This window comes from Canis lupus, chromosome 4 (assembly GCF_048164855.1).
Source record: "Canis lupus baileyi chromosome 4, mCanLup2.hap1, whole genome shotgun sequence".
Lineage (NCBI taxonomy): Eukaryota > Metazoa > Chordata > Mammalia > Carnivora > Canidae > Canis > Canis lupus.
The window spans coordinates 37,412,699-37,431,393 of NC_132841.1; the positions used below are offsets into that span (position 1 = coordinate 37,412,699).

At 54.7% G+C, this 18,695-nt stretch overlaps 1 protein-coding gene across 1 annotated transcript; it reads left to right on the forward strand.

Moving 5' to 3' along the window:
- Positions 1-1,147: 1,147 nt before the first annotated feature.
- On the forward strand, positions 1,148-10,347 carry SNCB (synuclein beta). Its single transcript, XM_072824053.1, has 6 exons — positions 1,148-1,464; positions 2,090-2,219; positions 4,994-5,035; positions 5,241-5,359; positions 9,235-9,324; positions 9,696-10,347. Exons 2-6 carry the CDS (start codon positions 2,099-2,101, stop codon positions 9,726-9,728), a joined length of 405 nt encoding a protein of 134 aa, XP_072680154.1. The 5' UTR covers positions 1,148-1,464; positions 2,090-2,098; the 3' UTR covers positions 9,729-10,347.
- The last annotated feature ends 8,348 nt before the right edge of the window (positions 10,348-18,695 follow it).

Consider the following 18,695-nt stretch of genomic DNA (forward strand, 5'->3'; position numbering starts at 1 on the left):
CTACCAGTGGCCTATGAACACTTTTTCCCCAGGCCCTCAAAACAGTCTGGCTGCCTCCTTCCCTCATCACCTGTCACTTACACATCCTGCATTTCCAGCCACAGTGCCTTTGCCCATGCTATACCCACAGCCTAAAGTACCCTTTCTGACTATGTGCCAGGTAAAAGCTTACTTCTTCCATGAGACGCAGTGCAGATGTCACTTCCTCTGTGTAGACTTCCCTGACTCCCCTAAGCTGCCAAAGTCACCTTCCTCTGGAATCCCATAGCTTTTGGGGCATAATTCTGTCATCGCTTCAACTGAGGGCTTATGTGTTCCTGGCATTCTATGGCAATTTGACAATCCCCACCATAACCACACACACAAAAGCAGTCTTGTCCACATCCTTCTCACTCACCCCTGGCTCTCCAGTTGCACTTCCTTTCATCTGTTCCTAAACGCAATCCTATTTCAGGGCCTTTGCACTTGCAGGTCCCTCTCTATGGATCTTGCCCCTATTGGCCTGGGTGCCTCTCTGGGGTCTCTGCTCCCACTGGCCTCCTCACACAAGCCTTCTCTGGGGACTCTCTCAAGTACCCTCCTCTAGTGTTCTGTTACATCACCATTCCATTATGTTCATAACACTCCGCACAAGCTGAAACAACCTCGTTAGGTGTTAGTGTTGATACTTTTGTTTTCGGTCCTATGTCACATTTCTGTGCACACACAAACATCATTGTAAACTCCCCAAGGGCAGGGACTTTTTTTTCCTTTTCCACTGTCTCCAGAATCAAACCTGCCTGGCACCTGTCTATATGCTCAATCAACACTCGTTGAGCGAATCATCCATTATTTTACAGAAAAAGAAACTAGCATTCAGAAAGGAAGGCCCCGCAGTTAATAAAAAGCATAGCTGAGATTCAAACCCATTTGAACCCCAAAGCCAACTGCCGGCAATATTTCCTCCCTACTCTTGGCACTACGCGTTGCCCCCCCTCCCCCGATTAGGCTTTTGGGAGCAGAACGCGAGTCTGATGCCCAGGGGTCCCCCAGTGGCGCGTCGGGGGCGGGCCTGGGAGGCTAGCGGGATCAGCGGAGATGTCATCCTCCCCGCCCCCTGTCAGTCAGGCTGAGGGGGCGGCGCGGCCGCCAGAGGGGGCGCTGAGCTCAGAGCTGCCGCAGCGCCCGAGCGGGAACCGGAGCCCGAGCGTGCGAGCGAGCAGGGCGCAAGGCGCGATCCGTGGCTGGCGACGCACCGAAGGCCCGGGCACCTCCGCTGCGCCCCGGCTCAGGGCCCGCGCCCCGCCTGCTGCCGACCGACCTGCACGCCTGCGAGGCGGCGCTTCCCCATCCATCCCGAGCCGAGCCCACCGCAGCCCGGCCTAGCCGAGCTCCTGCGTCCGCCCGCCGCAGCCGCAGCCGCAGCCGCTGCCCCAGCCCCAGCCCCAGCCCCAGCCCCAGCCCCAGCCCGGGCCCAGCTCCCAGGTGAGGCGCCGCGCCCCGGACGCCGGGGTTGGAGAAGGGGCTGCGGAGGGAGAGGGGACTGGGCGGGATGGGGGAGAGGCTGGGAGCGGAGACGGAGAGAGGGCTCCGGCAGGTGCGCGTCAGCGTGTGCCCTGGGGTGTTCGGGCGACTGCCGCTCTGTGTCTGCAACTGCCCGGGTGGCCGCGTGGACGTGCGCCCGCGCCCCTGTGTTCGTGTGTGTCCGGGTGTCCGTGCGCGTTTGAACGTCTGCGTGTCCTGTATGTGCACGTGAGCGTGTCGGTGGGGAATGTTTGTGTGTAGTCTTGTGACCCTGCCGTGTGTGTACGGGCAGGTCCCAGGGCTTCGCGCCGAGCCCAGCACCCGGGTTCCGCGGGGCTGCAGGTTGCAGGGCCCGGGGTGACCGAGGCAGTGGCTCCTCCCGCGTCCCCGGGTTTCAAGGACGCTGGGACTCGCTGCGGCCCTGTGGCCTCCCGCTGGGGAGGGGGTAAGACCGGAGGGATCTCCCAGCCCTGAAGGGCGCTCGGGCCTCAGGAGGGAGGCGAGGGGGCACCGGCGTCCCCGGGGGAAGGACTGGGGTCAGGGTGCGGGGCCAGCGCAGCGGTGCCCGTGTGTTCGCCCTCCGCAGGCCGCCAGGATGGACGTGTTCATGAAGGGCCTGTCCATGGCCAAGGAGGGCGTCGTGGCCGCCGCGGAGAAAACCAAACAGGGGGTCACCGAGGCCGCGGAGAAGACCAAGGAGGGCGTCCTCTATGTCGGTGGGCAAGGGGCAAGGCTCAGCAGGGTTCGGGTGTCCTTCGAGGGAGTGGGGCCAGGGTCTTTGGAGGGAGGGAGTTGGCGGGGGAGGCATCCGGGCCGGAGAATATGAGTCAGCAGATGGGGCGAGGTCAGCAGGGGTCACTGGGGACACAGCCAGCTGAAGGAAGCCTGGGTCAGTGGAGGGGGGGGGAGTTGGTGAGAGTGGGGTTCAGATGAAAAGCCAGGACCCATGCATTGGTCAAAGCAGATAGCCTTCTTCTTCCTATTCTTCATGTGATTACTAGTTACCTGGTGTTGAGCCCTTACTCTTTACCAAGTACCCTGGGAAATGCCCTAACGTCCGTTACCTCACTTCATATGCCCTGCCCATTCCACAGACCAAGAAAAGTGGGGCTCCCAGAGGTTTAACTACAGTGCTCAAGGTCACACAGCTGCTGAGATCTGAAGCTGGAACTGGAGCCAAGCTTTATGGACTCCAGAACCCCTGTCCTGGGAGGTCCTTCCTCCTGTGTTATCGGGGCTGCCCCTTTGCCCCTTTCCTGCTACGGCTATGGCTATGGCCACGGCCACGGCCACGTCAGACAGAGCTGCTTTTAGGGTCTTCCTGCCTCTGGATGCCTATTTTTGTCCCTCCTCTGGGTCCCTCCTCCTTGCAGCTTCCAGCTGTGTGAAGAGAAAGGCCCAGTGATTAAAATCTCTCACCCTAAGTGTGAAAGGAGAGGGATCCTGCAGGGCCATTCACATCAGGGGATGCAAAGCCCCAAACTGACAATTACTGAATTTATATGGTGGTGATTCAGGGTTTACTGGTGTGGAGTAGGCAGGATTATCCTTTCTGTGGGTGGAAGAGGGCTGATTAACTTGCCCCAGAGTTGTGGCAGATTTAGGATTGTGGTAACTTGAAAAATATTTATTGACTTCTTACTATGTGCTAGTAGGTGCTGAATCTCCTGATTGTGATACAGATCATTCCAATAGTGGAATCTGACATCCAGTGACTGGGATGGGGACCACTGCAGTAGGGTAATCAAAGAAGGTGGCATTGGAACCGAACCCCAAAGAATAAGGAACTGGGTGGAGGAAAGGAGTTGGAGGAAGCAGAAAAAGGCTGAAGGAGATAGAGCTGGAGAGCAGAGGGCAGGAAGCTGTGGTGATGGATGAGATCAGAAAACTGGGCAAGGGCCAGCTCTTGAAGGGGGGGGGGGTGCTTGCTGGCCAGGGCAAAGGATCGTTACAATTGCCATGAGAGATCGTAGGCTAGGGACTGATATGATCTGACCTCAGTATAGGAAGGTTCCACAGGCCTCTGGAGAAAGGCCATATGCAGGGAGGCCGTTGAATAGCCAGCAGACGAGGGTGGCTGGAACTAGGGCCTAGGTGATGGGGACAAGGCAGAGGCTTGAGCCCACACCTGCCACACCCCAACTCTGGCCTCCCTCCTGCCTCCCCCGACCCAGCCCTTTCACTCCTGTGTATTCCTGGCACCCTGACACAGTCTCCCTGCTGACGGACTCAAAGCAACCCCTTCCCTTTAGCCTGGTACCTCCTGCTCCTCTTCCTACCCAGAAACCACCAACGGGCCCCAGTTCCTAAGCATTAAAGCCTCAGCTTTCTGTAGCCTGTAACTCAGTGCCATTCATGGTTCTCCTCGGTCCATGTTTCCATCTCTCCAGGCACAGGCAGCTCTGATGTGCTCTGTGCAGGCCCAGAAAGGTGCCCTGTCTGCATGGCTTCCTGTGCCCTCCCCAGTCTCCTTTCTGCATATCCACCTACCCCTCATCTGTCAAGGCCCAGGAGTGCCCCTCCCCCATCATGTCCCCTTGGAGGCTGGAAGTCTTCTCCCCACTACTTGAGGTCCAGGGCACCAAATATGCTCTTCTCTTACCCCCATCTGACAGTGAGCCGTTGGCCCAAGACCCAGCACAGAGCAGGTGCCAACAAATGTTAGTGGGAGGAATGGTGGAGTGCCATGCAGCCTACCCCACCATCTCAATTTGGCTGGCCATAGCCTGGAGAGTCCTGCCTTCCCATGCTGTCCTCTTCTTCCACCAGCCTCAGCCCGTGCAGACACCCATTTACCCATTTTGGGGTCTACAACTGTTGTGCATTGCCACATCCTCAAGATAGGAGACTCCCCACTACCCTGAGGGCTCCTGCCCCTCCCCTCAGATCAGGCCATCTTGCCTCCCCAGCAGCTACCCTTCTGAGAAGACCTAGCCAGTGCCATGAGTGTCTGCCACCCTCAGACCCCGTCATAAACCTGAGACACTCCTCACTTTGGCCACAAGGGAGAATTCACACCCCAGTTAGAAGAGTCTTTAGAAGAAATGGAGTGGGGGTGCTGCTGGGTGTGAGTGTCCATAGGTGGGATGTGGGCAGTCAGGGCACCAGAGGAACCTTTCCAAATATATACCCCTCGCCCCAGCTCCACCCTCACTGCCACCCTCACCTGCTCACCCTGGGCTGAGAGTTCAAGGAAATGTGCTTTGCATTTGCTGGCTCCCAGGCAACATCCCAGAGGGTGTGGGTATCATTTCAGGTGGAGGAGGGGCAGACAGTGGGGAAGAACTCAAAGTCCTTAGGAAGCAGGTGTGGAGGGCTCCATGCAGTGATGAGAGGGGCACCTGTGGGATTTGGGGACCCAAGGAGGCAGTGATGGGGCCAGGATGCCCACTGCCAGCTGAGTCCCTCTGGAGGCTCTGTAGCCACAGTGCTCCCAGAGTCTGTTCCCTCAACTCAGAGTCCTTATGTGTGCTCCTTTTTGTCCCTGCAGGAAGCAAGACTCGAGAGGGGGTGGTACAAGGAGTGGCCTCAGGTACCAGCCCAGCTGGGCACAGCCCCCTTCCCTCACCCCGGGCTGGAGATCTGTCTGGGATCTGGAGCGTGGGCGGTGGGGGTGGATTCCTGAGAGTATGCTCTGTGAGAGAGGCAAGCCCTGGGACACCACGAGGGAGAGAAGATGCATCTGTCTGCTTCACCTTAGCCCCCCACCCCCTTCCCCAATCCTCTCCCTGCTCCAGTGGCTGAAAAAACCAAGGAGCAGGCGTCCCATCTGGGAGGAGCTGTGTTCTCTGGGGCTGGGAACATTGCGGCAGCCACAGGCTTGGTGAAGAAGGAGGAATTCCCTGCTGATCTGAAGGTGAGCTATCCTCTTGACATACACACATGCACATATGCACATACACATGTGCCAGGCACACCCATAAATGCACTACCCATAAAGGCTCTCTCCCCCTCCCCGCCCCAACCAGCCTGAGGCACACTTTGCCTCATGTTCTGCAATGCTCTGTTAGACTCAGCTCAGAATGAATTTGCACGGTATGTATGAGTGTGGTGCTCCCTGTCACTGTGACCCAGGTCTGGCTGTATACATGTATCCCGCTTGTGAGTGTGACCTGCACCACTTGGGGCCACATCTGCTTGTCACTGATTTCTTGTCATTCAGCAAGTATCCATACTAGAGAGGAATTATTCTAGGAGTTGCCACAGTGAATAAGTTCCTAGGTTCATGGAGCTGACACTGTAGTGGGAGAAGATAGTAAAAAGTCAGCCAATACATGAGATGGTTTCAGACAGGGGATAAATGCTATGAAGAAAAGATAAAGGTGATATGATAGAGAGTGAGTGGGTAAGGGGACTACTATAGTTGGGAGGGCTTCTCTGATGAGGTGACATTTGAACTGACACCCAAGGGATGAGACAAGTCATGTGAGAATTGTATTTCAAGCAGTAGGATGGCATAGGTAAAAGCCCTGAGGCAGGCATGAGCAAGTGTGGGCCATGGGGGAAGGGTGAGTTGTGCATCACATATTTGTACAGGCACGTTCCCCCAGGGGAGTGGTGGTAGCTACCCACATGTGCATGAAGGCAGACACCTTCATTAGGACACACTACAGCATAAGAGCTGTGAACTCTGAAGTGCCACAGAGTTGGATTTGAATGCCAACTCCACTAGATCCTGACTATGTGATCTTGGGCAGATTCTCTCACATCTCTGAGCCTGCTTCTTTGCCTATATGACTGAAAATGAACACAATAGGGCTCTTAAGCAGATTAGATATAATATATAGATCAGAGGTTCTCAAAATTTACACGTGCATCAGAATCATCAGGAGGTCAGATTAAAATACAGATGGTTGGCTGCATCCCTAGAATTTCTAAGTAGGTTTGAGATGGGACCTGAGAGTCTGCTTTTCACACAGGTACCCAAGTGATGCTGATGCTACAGGTCCAAGGACCACACTTTGAGAACCACTGATGCAAAGGGCCTGGCTTGCATACTCTGAGTGCTTAGTGAGCGATGATGGCCCTGTGATCCTATGAGTGATCCATGTCTGCCCCCAGGGGCTCATGTGACCACAGGTGTGCATGGAAGTGTAGCACCATGACGGTGCACTCTGTGGGCCTCTAGTCTGCCAGACATTCCTCCTGTGAGGTGCTGGGTGTCTGTCCACATACAAGTACAGACTGCCTCTGTGGGGCAGACACAGATTTGTCCTGGCTCCTTTAACTTTTGGTTTGGGAGATTATGTACATTCTGCATGAATGTATCCACTGGGCTGTGGAGGAGACCCCACACCATCCTTCACTGCAGGCATTTTACACAACTGATCCTTTCCCCTGTGAGAAGTCCGAGACTCGGCTCAGAAGTTCTGGCTCAAGGCCTGGATATGCATTTTACCAGCTGTGTGACTTCCCATTTATTATCACTGTTCCAGGGATTGCTCTCATTCATTGAGCTCTTGTATGGGCAGGCAGTGTTCTAGACACGTTACATGGAGTAACTCACTGAATATTTACAATGTCTCTGAGAAGAAGGTACTACCACCTGTCCATTTTATAGATGAAGGAACTGAGGCCCAGAGAGGTAAAGTGACTTGCCTGCCTCTCTAAGAAGGTGTCTGGGAGGATAAGCTCAGGTATATGTCAGCAGAGTTGCTGGGAACCACCACAGGGCCAGGCCCCGAGCTGGGATCTGAGGTGCAGTGAAAGGCAGATCTGAGCCTCTGAGCCTCAGCTGTCAGCCTCAAGGGGCCTTTGCACAGAACCATTTCTCTCAGGCCTCCTTCTTCCTACCAGCTCTCCTGACACCTCTCAAGGGAGTTCAAGATCATGGATTCACTATTTGAACAGCAGCCCTTTGGAGCTACCAGCCATGGGGAACCCACGCAAGGGCAGGGTGCACATTTCTGAGTGTCCTCACCCTCAGCCTGCTCACGTGCATGATTATGGGGCCCTCTCTTCCTACAGAGCAGACTGCACCATCACGTTTCCCATCTGAGGCAGCTGAGTTCAGAGATGAAATGACTGACCTGGTGGCAAGCAGCTAGTGGCAGACTGTGATGTTTTTTAAGTAAACTTTTTATTAAAGTACAACATACGTCCAGAAAGCACACATCTGGATGAAATTTTCAGAGCGAACCCCCCACATAACCAGCACTCATGTCAAGACACAGAACACAAGCACCTTAGTCTGCTATAGACCTCTGTCCAGTCCCTAACCCCCGGGGCCAAGACTAGGGTAAGATGAGTGAGGTGTCTGGGGCACAAAATGAGGGGGACTCTCACTCTGGCGTCTCGTTTGATTGGCCCTGAGAGTGGATGCCTTCTTTACCTCACCTTTGTCCTGGCTCTGCCTCCCCAACCAAGGGTCATGGCTTCTTGACTTCTGTCTCCATGGATGAGCTAGGTATTATTTAACTCCATAGATATTGTTATTACCACGTACACACTCTTCTGTCCCCAGATGCTTTCACTCAACCGTGTAGCATTCAAGTGCTTGGGAGGCGCCACCATTCTCCTCTCTCGCTGTGGGGCATCCATCCTGTGATGAGCCATAGTGCACACCTCTGTTCTACTGTTGTTGGACATTCGGGTCATTTCCAAACAATGTGCTCAAGCTGGAATTTTGAATCCTGGGTGGCTTTGGGCAAACTAACATTTCCCCACCTCCTAGGCCTTGGTGTGCCCATCTGTGCACCAGGGGAAATGAGCCAGGTCAGGGGCTGTACACTCCTGTGCTCACCATGCCCACCTACACTGCTAATGTGCAGGAACTGAAGCTGCCTGGATGGGGGTAAGGCAACGAGACCACAGAGGTGGTCAGGCAGGCAGGCCTTCTTGGGGCTAGCCCCCCAGGCTCCCAAGATTCTTATCTCTGCCCAGCAGAGAGGAACAGTGGTTATATGTGGAAAATGGGAAGGTGGTATGCCCCTCTACCTACAGATCCCCCTCAAGGGTCCAGGAGTGTGCCAGCCCACACATGGCCATGTGCAGCCATGCATGGTTATTGTGCATGCCCTATGCAGCTAGCTCAGTCTCGTGTTTGGGCACATACGTGTGCTTACCTGCAGGTGTCTGGCCATGTGTCTGACAGCCTCCCTACTTGTGTGCCTGCTGGCCTGCACCCGTCTGGGCAGCAGATGCAGTGGGGAGGGGAGAGTCTTAGCTCACACATCCAAGCAACACCATGAGCTGTTGCTTCCAGCTTATCTTAAAATAGCAACAGCTGAAGAAACCAGGCCACATAGGACCCTGGGGGAGGGATGGGTGGAAGGTGGCAGGGGAATAGCTCAGAGCTCCTGCCCAGCCTTGTCTCAGAGCTTCCGTCTCCCTGCAGCCCAGAGGAGCCTCCAGGGTTATCTCTGGGGTCCTGATGCCCAGCAGAGCCTGACACAAGGCAGGGAGGGATAAATCAGGGATTTAGTGTACTATTTCCCTATCCCATCCAGTCCACATGATGGAAGTACAGGAGGCTACCAGGTGCTGAGGAGAGGGATGTGGAGAGTTCAGCTTCCCCTTGCCACCCCCAGCTTCATGGTGATCTAGGGGGATTTCACCCCTCATACCTTCATTCCACTTCCAAGGCACTCCAAATAAACAATTTAATTAAACATTCTGGTTGTACTGCCAACAAAGCCTAGCCTTCCTCCAATCAACTTAAAGCTTCCCAGGGTAGGAATTTGGGGAGCATCCTCAGCTGCCCTCATGGCCCTGTCCCTTCTCTGCCGGCAGCCAGAGGAAGTGGCCCAGGAAGCTGCTGAGGAGCCGCTGATCGAGCCCCTGATGGAGCCAGAAGGGGAAAGTTATGAGGAACCACCCCAGGTGAGGGGTGGCAGGGCTGGGTCGGGCTTTGGGCATCCAGAAGATTGCCACCATCCCCAGCTGGGGTGGGAGGTCCCCCGTAAGATAGGGTTGGGCCAGGGAACTTGGCACCCCCATTTTCTAGAACCCCAGGCCCTAGGAGGTGGCAGCAGAGAGGGAGGACAGATGGGGCCTAGCACTGGGCCCCAGGCAACCCTGCCCAGGAAAGTCCCAGCTGTCCCCACCTTCCAGGTTCCTCCCCTGCCCAGGGAGAGGGGCATGCACTGTTCCTCCTTGAGGGGGAGGAGTCTCAGGGCCAGAATCTGGCCACTTGGGTCTCCAACCCCTTCCTCTTTTGCTCTTCCCCACTCCACCCCATCCCTCTGATGCAGGAGGAGTATCAGGAGTATGAGCCAGAGGCGTAAGGGTCCACGACGGCCCCCCACCAGCAGCACAATCCCCTCCCTGTCCCCTGCCCAGGCCCCCAGAGCCAGGGTTGTCCTTCTACCCCTTCCCCCTCAAACGCGAGATCTTCCTTTGCTCCGAGGCGCCCCTTTGGAGCCTGTGTTGGTGTCTGTCCATCTGTCTGTCCTACCCTCCCGCGTCCAACCCTGGGGCGTGGACAGGGCCGGGGCTACGGCCGTGGCTGGTGGCCTCGCCCCACCTATGTTGCCCCCTCCCCACCCCATCCCGTCCAACGTCTGCGCGGATGTAGCATGTTCTATGTATTTTTAAACGAAGACAGAAAGCGACGGCTCCCCACCCAACACAATCCCAAAAGAGGCTCAGAGGGCCCCCCGGATAGCCCCAGAGCCTCCCACCCCACTCTCACAACGACCCCAAGAATCTTTTTTTTTTTAGCCAAAGCCAGGAGCCAGGCTGTGCCATGTCCCCTCCCTCAGCCTGCCCAGTCCGAACGCGGGCGTCGTGTGTCGTGATTGTGGCATGGAGAGTCCCCCACCCCCCGTGTGAGCGTGTCCTGGGTGGGAGGGCCCGGGCGCCTCCCCGCTCCGCGTGTCCACGAATAAAGCCAATTTGTCTGTACCTGCCGCCGCCAGGCAAGGCAGGGTTGGGAGGGGGAGGGGCGGGGGAGGGGGGGAGGGGGGCTGACGACGGGCTTCCGGGTCCCAGACTGCTCGGCTTTTTGGGGCCTGGCACCCTCAGCCCAGGTACAAGACTGACCACCTCCGGCCTCAGTTTCCCCAGCTCCTATCCCCATCGCCACCACCCCGGAATGACTTGGGGGGAGAGGGTCTACCCCCGGGCTGGGAATTGCTGTTGGCTAGGAGGCGTGACGGTGGCCTCCGGCGCCACCTGCTGGACCACAAGGCGTCCGCTGGGGGTGCGAGGGCAACGGAAGCCCGGCGCCGCATTGCAGGGTGGACGGGCTCCCACCTCCCGCAGACCAGGGGCTCGGATGACAACGCACGCGCAGCCACGTGTGCGCGTACACCGGTCCTTATGCGCCAGCCCAGTGTACGCCCCCTGGCAGGCGCGCACGTGCAGACACGCATGCACGCAGGCCGACCGGCACGTGCAGACACGCGCGCTCTCAGTTCCACGCGCGCCGCGGAGGAGCCCTCGGAAACCGGCAGCGGGGGCCCTGAAAGACCCTGCGACGCGCAGGCAGAACGTTTACAGGCGCACACCGCTGCGCACACCTGACCATCGGAAAGACCAATCCGGGGGGGAGGGAATGGGCAGTGGCCTCAGAAGGAGGCAGAGCTCGGGCAACCCGGGCTCCACCCCTCCCGGAAAGGCGTCAGAAGGTTTGCGGGGCTGAGGTGGGCGAGGGTCCGCGGAAACCTGGCCAGCCGGCCAGGAGCCCCGAGCACATAAGGTTCGGCACTAGAGGGCCCCCGACACCGCCTAGGTGTGGGGAAGGAGGGGGCGGGGACGCCGCAGGGCCCCGCCTCCGGCACGGGGACGAAGCCGTCCTGCTCCGCGTCGAGGCGCCCCACGCGCCGAAGCTCCGCCCCCGCCGGTGACAGGCCCCGCCCCCGCCCTGCCGCGCTAGGGCCGCCCCTGCCGCCCCGGCTCTCTAACCCGGCTCCCATAGAGGCCCGCCCCCGCCCCCGCCCTCGCGGGAACCTCGCTTTGTTTTGCCGCAGAGGCCCCCATCTAGTCTGCGCAAGACGTCATCCGCTGTTCTCCGGGTGCGACCTCCTTTCCGACTTTAGCGCTGCCTCGGCCTTGAGCCCCAAGGCTGGAAAGAGCTGGCTCTATTTAATCAACCCCCAGGTGTTAGCGCTTCGTCCTTCCCCGAGTCGGAGTCGCTGGGGGCGAGAGATGGTGCCAGGCCCCGTAGGCCTTGAACGCTGCGGGAGACCGGGCACTCGGGTCACCTTGGCTTGCAGTGTGCGACCAGTTTCTGGAAGTAGGAGGCAGCTGGCAGACGTGTGTGTAGGGAGAACAAACCGGTGGGCCCAGATTCTCTGAATTAACGTGCAGATGCCAGAATCTCAGAACCCTTTTGACTGAATTAAGACACTATTTACAATCTCGAGGTTTGCAAAGTCGTGGCCCTCCTGTTAAATTTGGCCTATGGAGATGTTTAATGTGCTAACACAAGGTTTAATTTTCTCTCATTTGACTCCGGTTAGCGACAGTCGCTTTCCCTCCCTATCATGTTCGTCTCATCCACTTCACTCATTTTTATGAACTACCTGACTGGTAAAGAATTTGAGTTTGCCACTTCCCCTCCCACTACCAGCACCCGATCTCCATTTTTAGACGCCAAAACCAGGTTCACCATCTGGCTTGTGGGGAGGTTTGTTCCTCCTTCCTGGGTGCCAAGCGACACACCTGGTTTTTGGCTCAGAGACCAACGTTCTCATCTGCCAGGGTCACTTTGAATGCATTCCAGGCCCAGACGCCTTAGTGGAAGATGCCAGCCCTGTGTCCCATAGCAGTCCTGATTGGGCACACGTGTGAGAAGATACAGCTCATAGGTTCCTCCCTTATGAAGGGACAGAGCCATTCTCAAGTGCCCAGTATGTCCCCAGCATCCAACACTTGACTCAATTAATTTTACTTGAAACCATCCTCAAGGATTCCTTGTGATTCTAAAGCCCCAATTCGTGGATGAGAGAATGGAGGCCAGAGGGGCAAAATTACCTGCCCTAGGTCACATTCAGCCCCAAGTCTGAGTCTGAAGCTCACCTCCTTTAGAATTTTCCAATATGAACTTGCTCTGAGAGAGAAACGTGGAAGGCAGCCACAGAGCAGAAATCACAGACATTCGTGCAATTTGGTGGGGACTGCAAGCAAGGAGGGGAGTGTTGAGCAAGGATGTCTCCAGAGTGTGTTGTGTGCAATCATTTAGCCCTCCAACAATGCCTGCACTGTTCTCACAAGTGAGGGGCTGCGGGGAACCACCCTGCAGGTTGCTGGCCTGACAGAGCTCACCTCTCATACATAGGTCAACAAATACTTGGAACAAGAGAACCTGGAGTTTTATGGCAAACATAAAATGGAGTGATGTGATGGAATTATGACAAGGAGAGGGTGGTGGAGGGTATTAAATTGCGGTGGTCAGGTCAGGCATCTGAGGAGGTAAGGTTGGAGCTGAAACCTGAATGAAAAGGAGGTTGTTAGCACAGGAAGCTCTGGGGAGACCAGCACTGTGGCAGAGGAAGGGCCCACCTGTCCGTGTCTGTGCCACATGGCAGGTGTGGGGCCAGCCCCACCTCACCTGACCCACCCATACCTTCCCTTCCTCTGTCTGTGCTCTTCCAACTGGACAGCTGCCCCTGCTCTGCCTGTTGAAATCCTTTCCTCCTCTGATCTTTCCCTAGTTCTCCAACCAGACATGATTTCTCATCACCCCCTCCTGCTCAGCTGTGCACCAGAGACCCCACCCCAGCCCTGCTCCACACCCATGTCCACACTCGGAGGGCCTTTGCTGGCTGGCTTGTCTGAAAATTGCCCTCTTCCCCCAATGAAGGGCTGGTGTTCCTCCCGTTTGCCTGTCTCCCTCCCGGTCTCCCCACCCCCACCCCTAGTAATGTGGCTCCACAGCTTTCTCTGGAACTTTATTTTTGTTTTCTCCCTTCCCTATTTATAGCTCTCTCCCCTCCGAACCATCCCTGCATCCATCCTGTTGCCTAGAAACTGGCTCTGGGCTGAGGGTGGGGGAAGGCCAGGCCAAGCCCAGGCAGGGGGAAGGAGGAGCTGTCACCCACTCCCCTTCTCAGCACTGCCTCCAGGCTCCCAGAAGCCCACCCCGCCCTCTGCCCAGCATCCATGGGTGGTTTTTAAGAGGTAAAACAAAATGTAAAAAAACAGCTGCTTCTGTGAAGTCCTTCACAGCCTCTAAAGGGCATGATGAAGTGTGATTTCATTTGTGCCTCTCAATACCCTACTCTGCCAGAGGCCTGGGCCCATTTTTTTCAGATGAGGAAACTGAGGCTCCAGGAGGCTAAGGCCCCATAGCGAAGTCTTCTCAGTAGCAACTCCACAACTCTGAATTTGGTAGCCTAGGGGTATTAGCCTAAAACACTGAATAGAAGATTTAAAAGTGTCAATATTCCATAACCCATGAAGTGAGAGGGTAAAGAAAAAAATTCTGTCATGATCCTGCTGCACACTAAGCAACTGATAATGCCTCTGCCATACTGTCCACAGTGCCCCTCCCTGCCGCTCCACCAGCACCCCCTTTTCTTTTGAAGGGGGAGGGGCAGAGAGAGAATCTTAGGCAGGTTCCACACCCAGTAAGGCACCTGACACAGGGCTCAATCTCACAGCCCTGAGATCATGACCTGAGCCGAAATCAAGAATCAGAGGCTTAACTGTTGAGCCACCCAGGCGCCCCCACCATTTTCCTTTTGATGCCCCAACCATGCCTTCACCATGCCCTCCACCATGGCCCCACCATGCCATCTCACAGTCCCCCTACCATGTTCCCACCATACCCCACCATGTTCAGCTGTAGCTTCTCTCTCTCCCTAATGCCTATCTTCCACAAATTGGACCATGAATCCTGAGCTTGTTTCCTGCCTCTGTCATTTCACCAACTGAGTGACCTTGGATAGTCCATGTTACCTCTCTGAGCTTCAGTTTGCCCAGTTCAAAAGTGAGGATACTAATTTTCACCCCATAGCACTAATAAGAGAATTAAATGAGATACTGACGAAAAACTGTTTTTGCAAACTGTAGAGTGCTGTAACATGTGAGCGAACAATTAGAATAGTAAATATTGGTTTGTTATTATTATCAGGGCCAAGAGGTGGGGCAGGACAACCAAAGCGGGCCCTGGGATCAGAAAGGGAGCCCATGGCCTATGTCCAGGAAGAAGGACCTCCTTCCCTGGAAGAATGAAGGACAAGGGTGGAGGCTGCCTGAGAGCGTCTGCAGACCACTGGGGAGCAGAGGACAGCTCAGAGGCCCTCTTGTGCCTGATTCCTCTTTCTCAAGTGCCCCTGTTCACTGTTCCCATCCCCCACTTCCCTCTCTTCCTATCCCCACCCCAAGGCCCACCTCTGCCTTCAAAATAGGCTCTCTGGGCAGAATGGAAGAGAGGGCTGCCAAGGAGCAGCTGGGCCATGATTCAGCCTGAGTCACCCATCCAAATCCCAGGGCCGCCCCCAGCTGGGCCAGGGCCTGCAGCTGCCAGAGGGAGGGGGAGGGGAGAGGGAAGGAGGGAGGGGGCCTATGTGGGCTGCAGACTGTGCTCATAGGTGCCTAGTCTAGGGACTCTCATGAATATCAGGGCAGTGCTGTGAGGGCATGGGAGTGACGCGTACGAGGATCGGGATGGGGAAGATGACCCCATGGACATCAGTTATCTGGGCTGTCGGAGGAGGCAGGGTTTTCGTGTGTGTGCGCCTGCACATGCATGGGGTGTCACAATTGTAACTGACTAAAGAAGGGCTCATAGTGTGGGCAGGAGTTTTGCTCCCAGCTTTGTCACTTTCTAGCTGTGTGACCCTCGCAAGTGACTTACCCTCTCTGAGCTTCTGTTTCCTCACTTACAAAATGGGAACAATAATGTCAATCTCAGATGGTTTTCCTTAAGCATTCAATGTGATAAGATGATGACTGTAAGACAATCAGTGAATGGTACACCACTACCACCATCACCATCATTTAGGGTATAGTGGATTATACATTGGTTATATGAGGATAGATACATATCTGAGAGTTTGTGTTCAGGTGTGTCCATGCAAGCCTTGGTGCGGAGGGGGTCTGGATGAGTGTTTCTTTTTTTTTTTTTTTTTAAGATTTTTATCTATTTATTCACGAGAGAGAGAGACAGAGACACAGGCAGAGGAAGGAGCAGGCCCCACACAGGGAGCCCAACACGGACTCGATCCCAGGTTTCCAGGATCACACCTTAGGCTGAAGGTAGTGCTAAACTGCTGAGCCACCGGGGCTGCCCTGGATGAGTGTTTTTTGAAGAACTGGGTGAATGTGTATTGTGTGTGTCTCTGAAACAAAGATAAGAACTCTACAGAAAGTACGTTTATATGGCACTGTCTGCCATATGATCCCACCCTCTTCCTCTCTCTCTCTCTCTCTCAAACACACACACACACACACACACACACACACACACCTTCCCTAGAGGCTGTGATTTGCTGAAATTCAGCCTAGACCAGGACCAGAGCTCAGGCAAAGGAGCTAAAAAACTGTGGATGCTGTTGTATTGGGAATCTCAGACTTTCTCAAAAGCCTTTAACCTCAAACAAAACAGGAATGAGTGTGACAGGGGGAATGTTTTTGATGGAATGGATATGAACATATGAACATGAGAGAGCACGAGGTGTGTGTGTGCGTGCATGGGTGCACACAGGGGTGTAGCTGGGGGGTGGCTGCGTCTCTGCTCTGGTACAGTCTGCTTGTCTCCATGGCGCCTGTTGCCACACACGCTTGCTTTTCAGAAAGTCACTGGGTTTGTTTATTCCACCCCCAGCCTGGGTGCCAGCCAAGGAGCTGCAGGCACTTGTTTATCTTCTGGTGCGTAAGAGTGTGTATGGCTTCCCAGTAGCAGACCAACCCGAGATACGTGTGCACACACACTCACATGGATGTGGTGACCATGTTAGTTATCACAGGATGAGCCCAAACCCCAGGATGAGCCAAAACCCCAGGCCCAGACAGATTTGCTCCATATGGAGACAGAGATGACCACCCCCCAGCAGCTTCAGGTAGACACACCACCAATTGAGCAACCCCCAAAGCTCCAAGAAAGTGTGACAGCCAGTTGCCCTGTCTGTGGTCTTGTGCTCTAGCCCCAACCCCAGAACTAATCTCTGCAGAATGGTTGGCCAGGCCTAGGTCACTCCCCATCCCAAAAGCTGATAGGCCCATCCTACCCTACCACATGGACTGGAGTGGGAAGGTGATTCCCCAGGAAAAATAGAGGTGCTGTGATCAAAAAAAGGTTCACAGGGCTGGTCTTTGCCATAATCCTGGCGTCTACCATGAGTGCTACACTATGCTTGGTGCTTGGTGGTTTTATTTCTCCTATATCCTCTTCAGAGCTCCGAGAGCTGAGTTACATATGATGAAGTTGAGGCTATCAGATATACCTTAATCAAGGCCACACAGCTAGTTGCTGGCAAAGTCAGGATCTGAACCCACACTGCCAGCTTCCATGCCCTTTTTGAGCTCCCACTCTGCTTTAGCAAATGTTTTGTTTTGCTGTCTAGAAATTTTCATCTTTAAATATGTTTATATAAATAACTCCCCGTAGAACAAAAGTGGTTGGAGAGTGTGACAAAGGGCACAGATGGAAAGAGGTCCTGAGTATGCCCATGTAACAGACACAGCTGGAGCTCTGATCCCTTCAGATGCCCTCACAATTTCTGTGTCCACCAGCAAGACTCCCAACAGGTGGTACCTGCATCTTTGTCAAAAATCTGCCCCTGGGCTTTAGAACCAACTTTACCCCTGTGAATTGTGGGCCAGAAGTGCCTGGGAATTAACACATACATAGCTCCACGGGTTAGCTCTTCATCAATATTTGCCAGGTGCTGGGATATAAACACACCAGTTCCAGTACCCTCAGCCAGGGGAATTCTGAGATGTGCATTTACCCCATTTTCTTAATCTTCCTGCAGGATTCCACTTCACCCACCCACTGGGATAGCTGACTTAATAACCACCTCATATTGGATGCCTTCCCCTCCTGGGTCACCTCCCCACTCCCCTGCTGGTGTCTTTGCACCTCCCAAATAAACCACATTCCTTCAATCTTCATCTCAGGATCTGTGAGCTGCCCCAAGGGTCTGGATCCCATCCTCTTATTCCATCCTGAGCATCTGGGCCCAGCCATTGTGTTCTCCCTTCCTGGCATCTTCCCTTTCCCTCACTACTGGCCCCTCTCATGGGAATTTAAATGCCTGCAAATCTCCTCAGTGTAGCCTCCTATCCCTCTGTAGAGATTATGATATTGCCTGTCTCCCTCCAACCCCAAATTTGCTGAGAGGGTCATCTGCTTGCTTTCTTTACTTCTTTTTCTTTCTAAAGATTTTATTTATTTATTTGAGAGAGAGAGAAAGCGAGCACAAGCAGGGGGGGGGGCAGAGGGAAAAGAAGAAGCAGACTCCCCACTGAGCAAGGAGCCCAGGATCATGACCTGAATTGAAGGCAAATGCTTAACCACTGAGCTACCCAGGTGTCCTTTTCTTTACTCCTTACTCTGATTTACTCATCAATTCCCCCACCCAAGTTTGCCTTCCACCCCCACCACTCCACTCACTGTGCTTTCATCAAATTTCCATTACCTTCTTTGCAAGTCCAGAGATAATCTCTCAGGCCATATCTTGTCCTCCTGATGCAACTGCTTTCCTTCTGAACCATTCTCCCCTTGGCTTCTGAGGCATCATTCTCCTGGTTTATCTGATTACTGTTTCTCATTCTTCTTTGTAGTCTTCTTCTCCCAGCTGGTACCTTAATGTTGGTGTTCCTCAGGGTGGACATAGGGCCCTTGTCTCATCTTATTTGGTCTATACTCTCCCTTCACGTACTGACACCCCTCTCATGACTTCCATCATCAGAAACCTTGTCTGTCTCCAGCCTGACCACTCCAGAGCTCAGTTTTAGATGTCTCAGCATGGCAGCCCCACAAGCTCCTTCTTTTCCCAGGGCTCATAGGGTATCTGTCTTCCATCCACTCAGCTCCCCAAGACAGGACTTCAGACAGGAAACAATCCTTTCTCCCTTCACAGCCACAACCACCCATAACCAAGAAGATCTGTTGACTTTACTGCTAAATAGATGTCAAACCCAGCCCCCCCCCCCGCATCCCAATAAAAACTGCCATGGTTCAAGCATCATCATCTCTCACCTGGACAATTTCACAGCTTCCTCACTCATGCCCTGGTTCCACTCCTATCCACCCTCACTCTGTCCCAGGGGGAGCGTGTTAGATCATAGGTTTGTTCTTG